The 17,588-nt window shown below is 40.5% G+C and overlaps 1 protein-coding gene across 3 annotated transcripts in view; it reads left to right on the top strand.

Annotated features, from left to right (window-relative positions):
* The window catches only part of KLHL4 (kelch like family member 4), a 74,657-nt gene that overhangs the window by 27,557 nt on the left and 29,512 nt on the right, over window positions 1-17,588 (top strand). Inside the window, exons 1-2 of one of the 3 annotated variants that reach the window (XM_071569515.1) lie at window positions 8,661-8,804; window positions 9,417-9,831. The exons of 1 other annotated variant lie outside the window; for it this stretch is intronic. In XM_071569515.1, coding sequence (XP_071425616.1) covers window positions 8,777-8,804; window positions 9,417-9,831 — 443 coding nt within the window. In that variant the 5' untranslated portion in view covers window positions 8,661-8,776. Of the gene's footprint in view, window positions 1-8,660; window positions 8,805-9,416; window positions 9,832-17,588 lie in introns of those variants that run through there. One more of the 3 variants, XM_071569517.1, reaches the window with a different exon arrangement.

Below are 17,588 nucleotides of genomic sequence, written 5' to 3' on the forward strand. Positions count from 1 at the left end.
TTTCAGGGATAAAATCTGTGTTATTTTCCAGAGGACTGGCTGTCCCAGTAACACAGCCATGCCTTCCTGTGCCATGTCCTTGCTGGCATGGCAGTGAGAGCTCTGCAAGTCACAGGGATCTGACTGTCACCAGGAGAACAATGAGGTGTGTTCCAGCTCACAGAAAGCCATTTCAGAGGGAAAAAAATCCCTCAATGGATCAGCAAGAAGGACTTATTAAGGACAGGCAAATAGCTCTTCTTTTCCCACTGCTTCCTCCCATGGTGTTTTCATTAATGTGAGATATGAAATTACAAAATAAAGCACTAAAATATGCTAACAGTGATTAAGACATAATATGCATCCAAGGCTTTTCTATATGTTTCCATGGTTAGCTGAATCTTTTATTATAAAGAGTGGGATTTGGTAGGTATATTTTTTCCTGTGGTCATGAATTCAGAATTAACACCACCACAATTACAGACTTTGTTCTTTCAAGTCAATTGTATTTTACATGAAAATGGTGACAGCCTCCAGTGTTCCTAAATGTTGAAGAAAGTGTAAAGCCACTCACTAACAAGAGGTATAAGCAATAACTTAATTTAGGAAACTCAGTAAAACAAAATGCCAAACACTGTCATTCCAGCTGTGCCAAGCACCTTAAAACATGTTCTATACTAAAGTTAAAATTCTTTATAACCCCTGCTGTGCAAATTGAGACCTCAATTTAAATTGGCCTTTTAAATTGGCACGATCAGCCAAGAGCATCTCTCCTGTTTGTGGCATATGCTGCACTATATTACTTGGCTATTACCAATTTATTTCAGCACAAGTTTAATTTCAGGAGGCTTGCTAGGCTTAATTTCTTCTGAAACAGCTCTCTGCTAGTGTATTTGCAAAATGATTTAATTTATCACAGCAGAGCTGTCTTTGCTGCAGAATTTCTATAGCTAATGTATGCAGCTGCCAGTATTTCCCTTAATCTAAGGGAAAAGGGCCACCTTGCCCTGCCAGATCTCAGCAGGACACATCCCCCCAACAACGATGGGCATTTCTGTCCTGGAGCAGCTTCTACAGCTCATCAGAGGACCTTTCAGCAAGTGTTGCTGCTTGGCATTATCCCCCAAGTGCCAGAAATTCCTGCTGACCAATCCCTTACTGGTGCATTCCCAGCCACCTGCATCTCACTCCAGCACCCAAAACCAAGCCAGAAACTTCAAATGGGATTAAAGTGTTTGCCTCCAGCTTTTAACACAGAAACTCTGATTGTTACACCTGCAGAAACTCCTCGCACATTATTGCGGTTTGGGGTGGCACAAGCCCCATGAAAATTCATGTTCAAGAACAAGAGATACGACACTGGATCAGATAAGACAATTGGGTGAAGTTGTGAAAAACATCAAGGCAGAATAATCTACACTAAACCAAGAGATGCTCTTCTCAGTCACACCCCTGTCCTCGCCCATAACTGGATTTTTCACCCATTTAACACTTAAGAATCAGATTTAATGTGTTGGGTTCTGCTCTTCTGTCTCCCTTCAGCAGGCTGTGCATCTCTTGTCCATGGGGAATCCGTCATTAATAGGCTTTGCCTCAGAATAATGTCTATTATATTCAGTAATCTGTTTTCTGAAGGTTTCGTGTCATTCCTCTCTCCTTGAAAATTTCTCTCATTTGCAAATTTAATCATTGTGTTTTTTCATATCTTTTTTTTTTTGCTATTAAGAAATACCCATAAAGATAATAAATACTACATTTCCCTATCAATTCTCCAGTTTTCATCTCACCGTGCAGTACTCATACATAAATCTATGGTTTGTTCCCCAGAAAATATAAAAACAGCTCCTAAAAATTTCTTACACACCAAAATAGAGATGCTGAGTCTGACCATTCTCAAAATTGCAGACGTGACAGAACCAAAGTTTTTTGCATGAGAAGGAAGGGACTTGAGTGGCTGAAATGTGGGGTTGTGTTTTTATATTCTGGGCTGGTGTCAGAGTGAAAGTGCAGCCTCAAGGCCCTCTGGCAGTGAGAGCAGCTGGAGCCAAACTGAACAACAATCACATTGGGATGTGCATCTGTAGGGCTTTTTGTCAAAGGAAAAATTGAGTTATTGTGTGCTTTTACAGGTGACATGACCAAAGGACAGTGTTCAGATGCTGGGAGACAGTTTGATAACAAGGATATTGGCTCACAGCACTTTGTCAGATGAGCTTGGACTCTGATGTTTATAAAGTAGGATTTGAGAAAGTATTCTGTCCCTTGTATTCTTACAGAACCACAAAGGAGAGATAAACCTCTGGGAAAATTGGTAGGAAAAGTGATGACAACTGGGAGGAAAACTGAAGGGAGAGAAAAGGTTGATGGATTATTATAAACTCCAACAGTAAAAATCTCCAACTTGTAAAAATATTGCACTGTGTGAATGTGAAGGTAACCCAGCATTCCAGAATCCCTGTTCCCACCCCTGCAGGTACAAGCCAGCTTAGGTGAACTTGAGTCTGTGTCTGTGTTCCAATCAATATGTGAACTGGAAATTAGATAAATCATTAAGGAGAAGGGCATGAAATGATTGTCTCAGACCTCTCCAGCACCTGCCCCAGGCTGGATGTTTCCTCCTGAATAATGGAAGAGCTCTCTAAGCCCTGATGTCAATGATTCAGGGAGATGCAGGACCCCACCTTTTGGGGCCTTTATTGACATACAGAACCTCTCATGAGCCTCACAACTCATCTGTGGGATTAAAAACTACTTCCAAGAACCCTTATATTCTACAATGCACAGAAATGCAACTGCCTCAAGGATTTCCCTCTCTTGAAATTAAAGCCATCATTTATTACTTTTTAAGAGACAAAAACAGGAGCCACATTCAAAAACTTCCCAGAGAGGACTGACCTTGGCCATAAGTCCTTATTCTGTCAAGGCTTTGAGATGGCACATGATCCAGACCTATAGTGACAAGTGTCAAATCTAAACACCAGGTTTTGTTGAGGGTCTGCCAGATCCTTTCCATCCTCTTTCATATCCAATGATAATAATTGATGGTTGAATAGGGGTTGTTACTATCAGTGAGTAAGCAGAAAATTGAAGTATTTGCTATAGGAACAGAACTATCATGATCCTTTTACAGTTATGGACTATGTGTCATAAGAGGCTAAGGATCAGTGCAGCTGTTACATGGAATAATAAATGCAAGTTGCATCTACCATTCTGCTACTCCTTAGGTAAGCAGAACAAATGAACATATTTTATATATAGATAAACATATAGATACTGCCAGGTTGGCACAGTCCTGCCCCAACAGCACAAGAAAGATGTTGATAAAGCAAAGTGAGTTCAGCAGAAGGTCCCCAAGGTGGAGACAAAACCTTAAGTGACCTCAGAGCTGCCATCAGAAAGGAGGATGGCATTAAAACACACAACAGTTTGTATTTCACAGAGTTTAGCTAAATTTCCAGTTGCTTGGTTAGTATATTTTGGTTTTTTTTTTTCCTGAGAAACAGCATTTTACATGAGCAGTAATGAAGACAAACTATATTTAGATCACACCTGCCTGCCTTGGGTTTGAGGTTTAGGTTCAGGTTAATGTAATGAGGGGCCAACAAGTTTGTTTGTGCTGCCTGGCAATGACCTGTTCTGTTCTGTTAAACTAGAAAGGCTTAACTTTACTCCAAACTCTATAGAAAATACTCTTGCAGAAGATAATAAATGCTCAGAGAGAGCAAAATGAAAATAATTTGTTCTGGAGTACTTGTTCTGGTAGGATACTCCAAGAATAACCAAATAAACAAACCTCAGAAAACTCCAAGAAACCAAAACCCCCTTTCTGACTCACATTATGATTCAACTCTGCACTTATTTCTAGGAGGTGTGATATTTTTGTGCTACTCAGGGCTAATAAGGGAAGGGGAAGTCATTTCATGCCTCACAAGAAAATCAATATGAAGTTTGAAATTTCCTTTTGGAACATTTTTAAGAATTTTTTTACCTTGAGTCAAGGTTTTATAAAGGAAAAGTTGCTTGTTTAACCCACTTGAAAAATTTATTTCTTAGAAATGGGCAACAAGTATGACAAAAGACTAAATCCCATATCCTCGACAAATTCTTAACCATTATTATATTTTTTTATCTCTTCCATTTAAAAATGTTTGTGGTCTTGGATTGTATCATTTGGCAATGACATCATTAACATAACAGTTGACTTTTCTTGGGCACAGCAGTTGGGAAAATATCAGGACAAAGAGCTTGGACTTTACTAAATAGAATAAAAAACAGTAAAGGCTATTTTTGTACTTCTTTGCATCAATCCACGTTTTTTCCATTCTTTTATATCTTGTTCTCAACCTGTGACAGGTGTTTCCAGTCATGTGTTTGAGCTTCTTTTTGCTGCATTAGTGGCATCACTTTCAAGCCCTTGTTCATGGGAGATCCTTCCCAGCTGGTTGGAAAGTGGGTATTTTCTCTTCCTTATTTCACTCTGATATTCTGCTTCCCTTCTGAGGGTGACAATGTTGCTCCTGTTAACCAGCCCTACTTATCCCAGGCTCATGTCTCACATTCTTTTCCCTTGGATCTTGTGGAAATGCTGTGATTTGTTCCCAGCTCTGGCATCCAGCTTTGTACGTGGGTTGCAATCCGTGGTGCAGTTCCCAGTTATTTGAGGAAGCAACTGCATTGAACTGTGTCAACACTTTCCCTTCAGGGGATCATCTCTCCTGCCTCCTAAAGTTTGGAGGATCTGATTGTCTTAAACTGAGTCGTGTTTGTGGAATTCAAAGTTTTCTTTTAAAAGAAAGTTGAGCTTTGCTGCAGATTTGAAATATAACTTTGTTTTTGTTTTAATTGTGTTTCTTTCCATGTAACTTTGACTCCTGTAACGCTGGTGCTGTGCTATGCAGATGTTTCCTGGAGTATCTCTCTCACAAAGGATGGACTAATGGCAGTTCTCCTGAAACTTTATTTTCAAAACAGGGTAATAAAAATATTCAACTTGTTCTGTGTGTCTGGCCTGACATGCAGTGTCAGTGCAGGGGCTGAGTACACAAGCTGTGGAATGCAATATTTGGGTAAAGAGCGAGCAATTTTTTACATAAGACTTGATTGTTTATCGACAATCTGTACATTGGTAAATCTCACGCTGTTTTCCCCAAATACACACACTGTAAACAACATTGGTACATCTAATTGGCTTGACTTCCTAAAATATCGTAACAGACACCAAAAATCTTGAAAAATATGAGAAAAAGATTTCACTTTCTGGGCTTGTCTTGCTTTTGGATTGTTTCATTCAGAATAAGTGATTGTTCCTATTTGGGTCCGTTATCCTGGCACTGCAGACCTCTGATCCAAAGCTATCCTTGACTTCAATAAAAAATCCATTTTTTTCTAATCTATCTCATATCCAGCAGAGTTCTGTTTTATTGGCTCTTGGTAGTAATCTAGTCCTTGCAATATTCTTGGCTCCAGGCTCCACAAGTGGTATCTTTCTGGAATCACTCTACAAGGAAGGCAGATGATTCCTTATTTTAATTATTCTTTGCAAGGCTTGTGGCAACAGAGAGATATTTTTCTAACAGGCTTCTCATACAAACACTGTATTACCAGCTCAGGGCAAACAAAAAAAGTAACAATTTGCTGTGTGTCTTTTGAGAAGAGAATAAACATTACATAACTGCATGAATATATTCTACTTGCTTGAATTCTCAAAGAAACAAATCACTAAGTTATTATCCAGAAATCCAGACATTTTGAAATGCATTACAAAACTCCTTTCTCTTGGGTGTTTTGGTGGCAGATGAACTTGGGTGGGAAAGGACCTTGAAGATCACATTCTTCCTTCCCTGCCATGGCAGGGACACCTTCCACTACATCACCTTGCTCCAAGCCCTGTCCAGCCTGGCCTTGGACACTGCCAGGGATGGGGCAGCCACAGCTGCTCTGGGCACCTGTGCCAGGGCCTGCCCACCCTAAGGAGATCCTGCTTTCTTTGAAGAAGAAGATGCCACAACCTTCCTCAGCAACTTCCCACCTGCTTGATCACCATCACAGGTGGAATGTTTTCTTCTATCTAACCAGATTTCCCCACGTGCCAACATGTGCCTGTTGTCTCTAGTCCTGTCAGTGGGCACCTCCAAACCAGCCTGATTCTGCCATCTCTCTGCTCTCCCCTCAGGTACCTGGAGGCAGCAAAAAAATGCCCCTGACCCTTTTCTTCATGAGGTTGAGCAAGTCCTGTTGTAGCTGCCTCCTCTCATCCATCATGTGCTTCAGCTGCCTGACCCTCTTGGTGGCCTTGGCTGGACTTGCTGCAGCCCTGGAAAATCCTGTTCTTTGGAGATTTCCAACCATGAGGGGAAAAATCAATGCTGTTATGGTGGTTATTCATCTAAATGAGACCAAAGTTATTAAATTAGGAATAGTAAAAGCAGAAAAATCGTATAAATTTTCCCATTTAGCAACTTGAACTCAGAGATACAACTAAAAGTATGACTGAGATTTACAAAGAAATTGCCAAGAAGTAAAACACTCTCATTGAATTCAGTTTGAGGGAATTAGTTTTCTCACCACAACATGCATCTAAATGATTAAAAGCAGCTGTGTGGCTTAAAGCTGCACCAGGTTTGTACATATATGTGCCACATACCCACTTCTAATCATTTCAGGCCTGAAGTTTTGGGATATCAAATCACTTACACCATCCTAGTACAGCACATTGAAATTTTAGCCAGGAGAGTAAAAAGCTGTGTAAAAAATAACCTACTTATGCTCTACCTGAAACATAATCAGTGCTGACTCAAACTGACTTGAGCAAGACAGTCTCTTCAGCAAATGTCCAGTTTATGATAATAATTTGAGCTAGACACACTTTACATCTGCTAAAACCTGCACTGAGTTAGCAGGAATTGGAGTCATTCACAAAAAAGAAGTGCTGCTTGTACATTCTCCAGTAAAATCCAGCGGATACAGTGCTGATGATATCTTGGAGTACAGGATGACTTCTGCAAAAGGGATTAGAGGGAAGGAAAATGACAGGAGCTTTGTGACAATGGTGAAAAAATATGGATTAAATGTATCAGAGCTGTTGCTAAGAGGAGCTGACAGAGCTGCTGAGATGACTCAATGACCTGATTAAACAGGAGCAAGAAACCGTGTTCTCTGGCCACCTTGACAAGATTTCATCATAAATTATTTCACTCACTTGGTATATAGAGATTCCCTCCTTAAAATAGATGTCAGATTGTCATGTAGGCAATCCTGAGGAATACATACAGATGGCACTAAGCCTCATTACTTGTGTGAAATGGGAAAGAATGACATCCATAGGTGTGCAGGCTGAAAAGTCACAAAGCATTGCATTAAATACGTACAGTTGTAATGCAAGGAAAAATACCTGAAACACTTGGATCTCCAGAAAATTCCAGATTGTAAAAAAGGTCATCAATTAAGTGTGAAAACATCTTACATGACTTCTGGACTTACAGTAATCTCTTACTCAATGCTCGGCCTTTTCACTTATCCATTCACTCCCAACAATTCTCTAAAATCCCCGAATTTTGGGAGAAACTTCTTTATTAGTTGATATTTTCAACAAGCTTAAACTGAAACTCCCTATTAAATGCATGACCAGGCCTTTATGTCCCTTCTTCTTAGTATGACTTAATAGAAGTTGCCCAAGTTTTCTAGTTTCTATCTATTCCTGTAACACATAAAATGAAGTCTGGTTAATTTACATCGACTGCAGCTCAGCCTCAATGTTCTCTATAGCAACAAATATGCATTGGCTGCATCTGCCAAATCTTTCCTCAACTTCTTCCTTCCTGCCTTTTATGGCCAACTCTTTCAAACAGGTTTTCTTTCATACAAAGTCTTTCCCTCTATGTATCTACATAATGCAATATCTGACAATTATTTTGCTGTTCTCCCCAATTTCTCTCACATGCACCCATTCCACAATGCTGCATATCATTTGTTTGAATCCCATCAATAGGACAAGAGCTGCAGAGCCCAGCAAAAAGGCTGATGATTCCTTAGTCCTATCCTCTCATTTTGCTTATTTCCCCCCCCTAAACTCTCCTTCACATTTCTCTGTTTGCATTACATGTAGCAAAAAAAGAAAAGCAAAGCAGATTTTATTGTTTGATGGTTCAACATCCCATCAGAAAAGTTTGGGTAAAAAAAGAAAAATTCCCAACAAAGACAGAGAAAAAGGAAGTTAATGTGAGAAGGACTGAAGAGGAGATGTAAGAAGGTGTATTGGAGGGGTCCTTTAGCTCTGAGTCCTTTTCTCTTGGCTCTGTGTTACTGCTTTTCCTATTTCTGCCCACTGCTTACAGTGGGCTGATCACCAGCAGCAAACCTTGGAGAATACAGCACAATAAACAAACTCCAGTCCATCCATTCATTTGCCATTTGCACATGAACACATTCTGTGTGCATTATTCCCAAACACACAGGGAACAGTGCTCAGAGCCCTGCCTGTTAACCAAGAGATGGGGAGGGATACATATCTTCTATTAAATTGCTGAAAACATGTTACACTGTTCCCTATCAAAAGAAAGCAGAGAAAGGTGTTTTCAAAAAAAAAAATCACGAGCATTTTGGTGACCGTGAGAAATGGAGAGCAGGATGGGAAAGGGTGTTTGCACAGGCACTGAGCCAGGAAACTGTGTTTGCCACACATCCAGTCACTGGGGGAGCACATCGCGATTTCCCTGAGCTCCCTCCCTCTGTTCTCATCCCCCTGCAATTCCATGGAGGAATCTTTCTGTAGGTGAGAAAATACATCCAGTTCTGCACCATGTACCGCAACGCTGCCTCTCCTTTAGGTAAGTGCTACCACACCGAGGCCATCGGTAGGCATTCTACAGAGCCACACAAACAAATGCAGAATAAGGAAAAGCGGAGAGTTCCACAGCGACTCCTTCCCCAAAATCCGCCTAAAAGAATTCTCTCCCAACCTTCTGCGAGATGCAGCGCTGCTCATTAGCAGGCTCGATGGCAAACGCTGCGAGGTAGATAGAAAGTCTTGTCACTTTATTTGGAGGTGCCTCCCTGCATGTTAAGTTGCGGCTCCGCTCCCGGAGGATCATGTGGGGTGGGTTATATATGCGAGCCGCGCTGTGCTGGGAGTGTGTAAGCCTGGCAGCTGCCGAGGGCTCTGCTGCTGCTTTCCTGTGCTAAGCTGATTTCCTTGGCTAAGGGCTGACCTCATCATCCTGTCAGGATGGATTCCCACCTATACACTTAGCGCGGCGCAGCATCGCCTGCCAGAGCGCGCAGGGTGTTAATCAGGAGGCAGACGGAGACAGCTACCGGTATTTGTTCTTTTGTTGTCTTTTCTTAAGAAGAGGAGTTGATACACAAGAGATAACAAAGAATCCGTTTCCTTCCAAAAAGAATAGGCTTTTGTCTTTTTTTTTCCTCAAAAAAAATGTCAGTGTCTGGCAAGAAAGAGTTTGATGTGAAGCAGATCCTGAGGCTCCGCTGGAGATGGTTCAGTCACCCCTCGCAGGGCTCCCCGGGCTCGGGGGGCTGCCACCAGCAGGAAGGGTATGAGCACAGGGGCACTCCGGTGCAGAGCAGGCTGAAGAACCACTCTCGGGACAGAAACGGGCTGAAGAAAACCAGCAGCCCTGTCCACCACAACATCCTGGCCCCCGTGCCAGGGCCGACCCCGGGGCACCACCGAGCCATTCAAGCCTGGCATCAGCAAAACCTCATCGAACAGCTGCGAGCAAATGAGGATATCCCCAAAACAGGCACAGAGGAAAACTGTGCGAAAGAAGAGTCAAGTAAAGCCTCACAGGAGTTGCAGATGATCACAGAAGAAAATACAGATGAATCTGCAGAGAGGTAGGAGTTTTAAAGTCTGTGCTTAGAAAGACAGACTTAATCCAAGTTGTTCCCTGACACTGTCTTTGTTTTTAGCCAGAGTTCCTCACTGTGTTCATCTCACTTTATGTATGTGCACACCCACACTCAAATGAATAGGAAGACTTGTACATTAAAGAAATGAATGGAAACATTGTCATGAAATTTTGCACTTTGCTTAAGGTACATCATTGCATAACTCTGCCATGGAAATAAAACCTGCCAGGTTGTCACATTACCATACTAATTTTTTCCCTTGATATGTTATGTGTAAGTGCAATGCAGAAAGGAGCCTCCTGAAATCCTGTCCTCATTCTGACTTTATCAATGGGTGCAGCTTTGACAAATGGGAGCTGCTGGAGGAGCACGGGGTGTGTGGTTGCCATCGATCTCTCCAAATCCTCACTGCTTTTATTTGACTGTCTTCCTGACAAGGAAAAGCAACCTTGAACTAAGTGGAAAGGAAGCATCACTACTTGTTTTTTCTAAAGGATTGCTTGAAATCCCAGTACTTTCACAGCTTGTTTAGTTGACTAAGACAAATATTTCGTGCAAGGTCAGGTGAAAAAAACCACCATTACAGCTATGAGACCTTAAAGGTGTAAGCAGAAAGGAAGAGCTATTTTTAAGTAGTGAATACTAGAGAAAAAAATTTTAATGCCAATTATTTGATTAAGCATTTTATATTATTTCTTTTACAAAATCAGGTTGGCATTTTTAGCTTAAACAGCAACAACTTTAACTCCACCTTCACCCCACCTTGGACTCAAATTAAGCATTCATAATGTGATTATTTGCACCATTTGATGAGACTGCCATTAGTCTGTGGGAATAATTCAAATTTCTTACATTGCATTTAAATACAAATCTGTCTTGAACTTATTCTTTCTCTTAGTGCAAACCAAGCTGACAGCTTGCGTATTTTTAGCAGTTATTATTTTTCAAGTTGTGCATCTGCTGTAGGGAACATCTGCAGAGTGAAGAGAAAAATCTGCATTCCAAAATGCCATTTGGAAAGCAGTACCCTTACAAGAATAAAACCAGTGAGGTAGGACTGGGGGAGTTCTGTATGTTTACAAGTGCACCAGTTTGGAGTGTGTAAACAGCATTCCCACAGCAAAACATTCTGAATAATAGTACAAATTTCCTGAAGAAAAGGTAATTTTAGCCACACTTTAAAAGGAAAGTCAATTTAACTTGAAGGAAAAGAAGAGCAACTTACTCATCACAATAAGGTTCTCTATCAGGTGAAGAAGGAGATCTAAAACCCCTAATCAATTCAGTTTGGGAGGAAATAAACCACTGTCTTATAAAATAATGTGACATTTTCTCTACTTATATATAAACTTTCTCCTTAGACCTCCTGAAGTTTTGTGTCTTCAAATTCATTCAAATTTAAGTTCTGCTCTTGAAGCTTTCAGAATAGTTTTGGGGAATGTATATACTAAATAGTGTTATATTCAAATAAGGGGTGTTTGGAAGTTTTCAGTAAAAGCTTCCCATGAATGTTGTAGGTTCAAACCTATCTTAACACACACCTTAGAAAGCCAAAATGATTGGAAATTGTGTAGAAAGTTCTTCATGACTATCAGTTTCTCTATAGTTAAAATTTATTTCAAGAAAATAAACCAAATCATTAAAGACACATTAACGTAGCTCCAATTTCTTAAATATGTACCAACAGAAATCATTAAATAAATCACTGTTCTCTATAGCATCCAGCACAGGCCAGATATGAATTAATATGCTAATTAACTGGGTAGAAATGAAATACTGAGAAGAAGAAATAAAGAGAACATCCCTATATCTGTACCTAGTTGCATATATTTTCATCTGCTCAGAACAATGCCTTGTCTTAGACCTTTGAAATCATCCTTTCAGGCCTCCTTTATCTTTAGAAGTTCCAGGTAGTCCCACTCAATAGTAATCAATGGGCTCTGCTGGTAATTAACACATCTGAGCAATCAGGCATCTGCAGGACCCTCTGAGTCCTTCTCACAGCACAGGTCAGGCTGTCCAGCCACTGCAGCCAAATGCTCTTTCACATCCACACCTGAGGAGAGCAAGGACAAACTTGTCTTTTATGCCATAAGAGCACTGCACCTTCCAAGTTGTTGTCTGTAGCACAGACAAGTTGCCTCTGCCTGTGGAAGTCCCATTTTTAGGTGGGCTCTAAGGCAGGACACTGCTACGTGTCACTTGGACACTGAAAATAGAAAAGGAAAGAAAATCTGGCCAATACCTCAATCTTGAGCAGAGCATGGAAGCAATTTCTACTAACAGCCTAATGCTTCTTATGAGAAAACTTTGGAAACACAAAAACAATATTCTGAATTTCTTCAGAAAACTTGAGATGTCTTTCTCTAGAAACCTCAGGACTTAACACTGTCAGTAGTACAGAGGGAGCACCCTGGGGTTGTTTATTGAGGAGGAAAAGTAAGTCAGAAAGTTCCAAAAAACAGTTCAATTTTGCTTATGAGCATCAATATGCTTGTTCCTGCTTTCTTCAATGCATTTTGGTATTCCAGTACCCAAATTAAATAGTGCAAGATTTAAAGGAACCCTTCTGACCCATTGGCTTGCTCCTATGGAATAATATCCCATAAAAAGAACAAAGTAAATGAGGGTTTAAGTGACCAAAGCCTCATTAGTTTTGTCTAAACAGCAGCCAGTTAAGATGTAACCAATCAATACCTGCCAGGTCATAGCAGGTTAAATAAAGGTCTTACTGGCACAAGGGTAAGGAAGGCTCCCAGTGTGCCTGGGGACTGTCTTGTCAGTGTTGCTCAGGGAACAGGCTCAACAGGTATCCAACATCCTTCTAGAAGCACCTAAAATAATGGCTCTGCCCTGCTGTAAGATCCTTAGTGAAGCTGCATCTATAGTTTGGAAAAAAGATGAGCAGTAGACAATAATATATATTTACTGACCTAATCTGGTTCTCACCAATCTACTCCCAGAATGAGGACTGGGACCCCTTCACTGGGGAAAAAGAGGGAAACTACATAAAACCTGACTGGCTACCAAGTTATTTTGCTTTTTTCTACTGTGTTTTTCCCACTATAGAAACTTCTGGTATTACTGGGATGATCAGAAAGCTGAACCTGCAGAGTAGGGCCATGCCAATGAAATGGGGAGTGAAAACCTTAAAAGATTTCAGGTTTGGCTTAAAGAAGGAGCTTAATGAACTCTGAAAGAACACTTGGGAACTAACCTGGGCATTGCTGCTGGTTCAGAAGGCCAGGCCATGGGGGGTGTGCACTTTGGTCGAGGACCATCTCTGGATGGAATCTTTTGAGGTTCAGGCTCCTCTGTCAGGGAGACCTCAAAGAATTTCCATTTCTTTCAAAGGAAATGATCTGTCAGTGGTCCAGAGACAGCACAGACTGGGAGGATTTGACTGTGTGCAACCCTGACCACACACATGTGCACACACACACACACACTGACAGCACTGCTGGCTCCTGACAAGCAGAGTTGTGCTACTGAGTTACTTTCATTACTTCCCTTGATAAAGTGTGGACTCACAGGCCTGACTGGATTGACCTTTCCACGGGAGAGCCATGCCCAGCATTTATGCCACTCTGCTGCTGTGCCCCTCCTTGCTGTGTGCCTGCTGGTTTTGGGATTCCTTGGCTGTTCTCTTGCACCCCACATGTGCTGGTGGAGCTCATTTTCTGGTGCCCAAGGCAGTCAGGTTTCAGTACTGAATGTAGCATCCATTCATCATTTTTCTCTTGTGCATTACTTTTTTCCCCTAATTATATGGCTGAAAAATTGCCGACAGACTCTAGTTTGGGATACACTCTGGTTTTGCTAAAGACACGTGCCTTCTAATCTCCCATATGAGGCAAAATATACTTCTAATTAATTTTAATAGAATTGTTTAATGTCATAATCCAAGAAGTTGGCACTGATGCCCATGGAACCAGATAACTTGGGAGGAGTATCCTCCCAAAGGCAATGCTTTTCTGTGGTGACTATTTGTGTTGTACAGCTATTTGATAGTCCATCTTAAGACCTGAAAACTCTTTTCTTTTTTTCAGCCATATGAAAATAGCTATGAGATTATTTCCCTCACTGTGTCTGTCATACACTTACATGTACCTGACTATTTTGGGTGTTTTCCCCTCTGTGAGGGTTTTCCCTTGAGTTCTCTTTTTAATTCCAGTAGCATATGACAGTCTTGGCTCACATTCCAGTGTTAAATGAAGGTACCACAAGGAAAAATACCCCTTTAGTTGTTGCAGTGAAAGGTGGCAATTAAAAAAAATCTCTTTGCAGTACCTGGGCCTAATTTCTTGCTCCTAGGCTGCCAAATCTTTGGTTGGCAAATGTGGCACAGATGCTGCTATACCCCTTTCTCCTGAGCACTTCTTTGGAGAGCCACTACACTGCACAGGCACCATGTCCTCCAAAGTTTGCAACAGATGCTCATCCAACCGATGTCTGCTTGATTTTTCAAAGCAAAAAACAATTTCCAAAAAGGAAGAAAGACTGGAACATATGAGTTATGCTGTGAAACCACTGCTCAAACCAGACTGAGAGAGCTTTTGGCACTGAGAGGGCAGCTCTGGGTACCCAAATGACAGTCCTACCACCAACGCACGAGAATGACTGACAGTGAATCACAAGGCACCAGGGAATGGAAGGTGTGACGTGCCCTGTGCAGGGGAGATGATAAAATGCTGCATTCCCTCTGGTACATCATGACACTATTTCCCCCTCCTGGTTCATGAAGCATCTCTGATGCCTCAGGTAAAAGTTTAGAACTGATGATTTCTAATCTCCCAGCACAGCAGCCTTTATTGTTAAAACAAAACTACTCCAGTTTTCTTTTCACTTAACCTCCAGCGTTGTGGAAAAAAAGCTTCCAAAATAAATCTCAATTTTAGTAAATCTAAGGTTTAAAGAGATAGTAAAGAATGCTTGACATCTAGTCAGACAGCATGTCAATCCTGTGACAAAGTTGGATCAGCTATGTTTAGGTGCTTCCTTGGTTATCTGTAACACAATTAAGCTCATTATGTCCTTGATCTTTCACCTATGGATAGAGGGAGCATATTGTTCCCCTTATTCTTTTTATTCCCACACTATTCTTCTTTACACAGTTTGTTTATCAGTCTGAAGAGCTGCAATTCTTGCAGCCTTTTGTCAGAAGTCCTGTGTCTGACAGCTCTGATATTTCCCCGCTGCCCTGTGTGTCTGTACTTGCAGTACTGTGGACAGATCTGGATGTGTTCCTGCTGGAGTCTGGCAAGCCTACTGTAGAGCTGGATTACTTATGTGTCATCCTGACTGAAAATCTGTTGGAATGTTCTGCTCTGGGCTTGTTTTTCCTTTTCTTTTTCCTCAACAACATGGTGCTGTTGCTTATGCCTGGCTTGTGATTCATGTGGAACTCCTGCCCCTGTATCAAAGACCTGTTCCCAAACCATCTGTGCACTTTTGCAGTTATTGTTCTCAAAAAGAGTGCTTTGCACAAATAGATTCCGTTTCATGTTTATCAGATAATGGCTCCAATTTTCTGAGTTACTATTCAGTGCTGATCCTATTTAATATCACCAATTTACTGATTTAATATTCAGATCTGATCCTGGAGCCCAATACACTTGCAGCTCTTCTCAGCTTGACACAATCTTCAATTATAATACACTTCTTATTAAAGATTTCTCTTTATTTGTTCTTCCTTTCAAGTAATTTAGAAAATTTATGAGAAGTTATAGTGGAATTTCAGTGCTAAGTTCCTTAGGAGCCCTGCCTGATTTACCTTCCTATTTATCAGTGGGAATTACTTTAATAACATGATTTCCATCCAGTGTCACACTCACTCCAGAATGGTTTACTCCAAACAGTCCTTGAGACTGAACTCAGTACTACCTAATCTGAGAAAGTGTTAAATATTCTCATGTCCAAGATATAAATGACAACCATTTCTTTTCTGTTCTCCATAATATCTACTAAAAAGCTACTAATGAGCCCCTTCAGTTTACTTTGACATATTATTCTTGGCAAGTTCTTGCTGACTGTTAATCTCTCTTATTTCTGATTGCTTAGAAATAATAATTACATTACTCTTACACTGTAGGGTTTGGCAAGAAGTAACAACTAGGAAAAGAAATTAGTTTTGTGTCTTGTGGAGAATTTGATGGAAATTCACTCACAACTGGTTGGCAAATTACAGGTGAAATTTCATATCTAATGTTTGCAAAGTGTCAAAAATCTATGAAGTTGATTTGATGCAGGAATAAAATCTAAGAGGAGAATTTTCCCTAATCAATGACCAGTGACCAGTGAATTAATTCTGACTAAACAAATGCTGTGGCCTCACACACGAGCTCTTGCTGCAGAAATTGCAATCAGTATGTCTCAAAGGCATCCTCAGATTTTATTCCTACTCTTATCTGCTACTGTGGCATCTTCTGAAGAAAAAGCAGAAAGTACATGAAATTAAAGTGGGCTGAAACAGTTATTAAAGATGAAAGGAATAAGTAGGTTTGTATTTTGAAGTTAATTTTATATTCACCCTGTGGAAGGAGTGGGTATTCATTAAATTTTTTTTTCATAGTTACATAAATAGAATCATAGAAAACTTGAAGCTGAAAAGAACCTCTGGATGTCATCAAGTCTAACCCTGTCCACCCACCAAGAAGGCTAAAATGAGAAATAATTTGACTTACTGGAGACACACAATATTTCAGAGGCCTCCATTTAAAATGCTTAGCTTTCAAAGATGAATTATTACAGGCAAGGGAAAAAAATACCATTTAATAGTAATTTAAGAAACCAGGACAATTCCAATCATTTCAAAACAACTTTTTTATGATTCAATTATCTTCTCATTTTCACTCCATAGAGCTCGCTCTCAGCAGAGACAGCTGTTAAATTACTTTTTAAAGAGTTATTACTGCTCTTAAAATCACTTCTTAATGTCTCCAGAAAAAGTTAAGGGATGATTAAACACACGTGGCCGATGCAGAGCAGTTTGTACAGACAGACTGAGCACACCCCACTGAAAGAGCAGCGAGGGATCCTGGGGATGTGGAAGCATCTTGGAAAAGGGGGACGGGGATTGCTGGGTTTGAAAGTTGGGGCCAGGAACTGTTTCTTTGCACTGTTGGAAGAGCTGAGTTGGTTACTCTGAAATCCTGGAATGAGGAACATTACTAAGGTCTTTCACATTTAAAAAATAAAGGGGTTTGTTTGTTACAGTCAAACAACAGTGAACACAACACAGACCAGTTTGGTTTGGCTTTTTTCATTCTGTCAGAATAAATTATAATATATTTAAGGAATTACTACATCAGGTGATAAGAGAATATGTAGGATTCACCTATAGGTATGTAGGTAAAATGGATACAAAAATGAAGCTCAAGTGCTTTGGGAGTCACAGAAAGAGTTTAAGATAAGTACAGGAAATGAACTTCAGAAAAATAATCTCTCAAATAAAGTAATAACCAAATTTCTTTCTCTGTGACATCAGAGTCCACCTCAGTGACTCCACCAACAGATACACCAGCACTGGAACTTCCCACACAGCTCTGACAGCAAATCTGCTCCCAGCCCACCCCCTTCTCTCCTTTTCCAAGCAAATCCTTAATAGTCAGAGCTCAGTTCAAAGCAAATCAGGATAGAAGAAGATCAGAGAGCCTGGCTCTTACGAAAATCTACCCATCCTATAATTATAAAACATCTTTGGCTTCATTGTAGCAACAGTTTCCATTCTATACAAGTCAGAA

Source organism: Pithys albifrons, chromosome 14 (assembly GCF_047495875.1).
Source record: "Pithys albifrons albifrons isolate INPA30051 chromosome 14, PitAlb_v1, whole genome shotgun sequence".
In the NCBI taxonomy this organism is placed as follows: domain Eukaryota; kingdom Metazoa; phylum Chordata; class Aves; order Passeriformes; family Thamnophilidae; genus Pithys; species Pithys albifrons.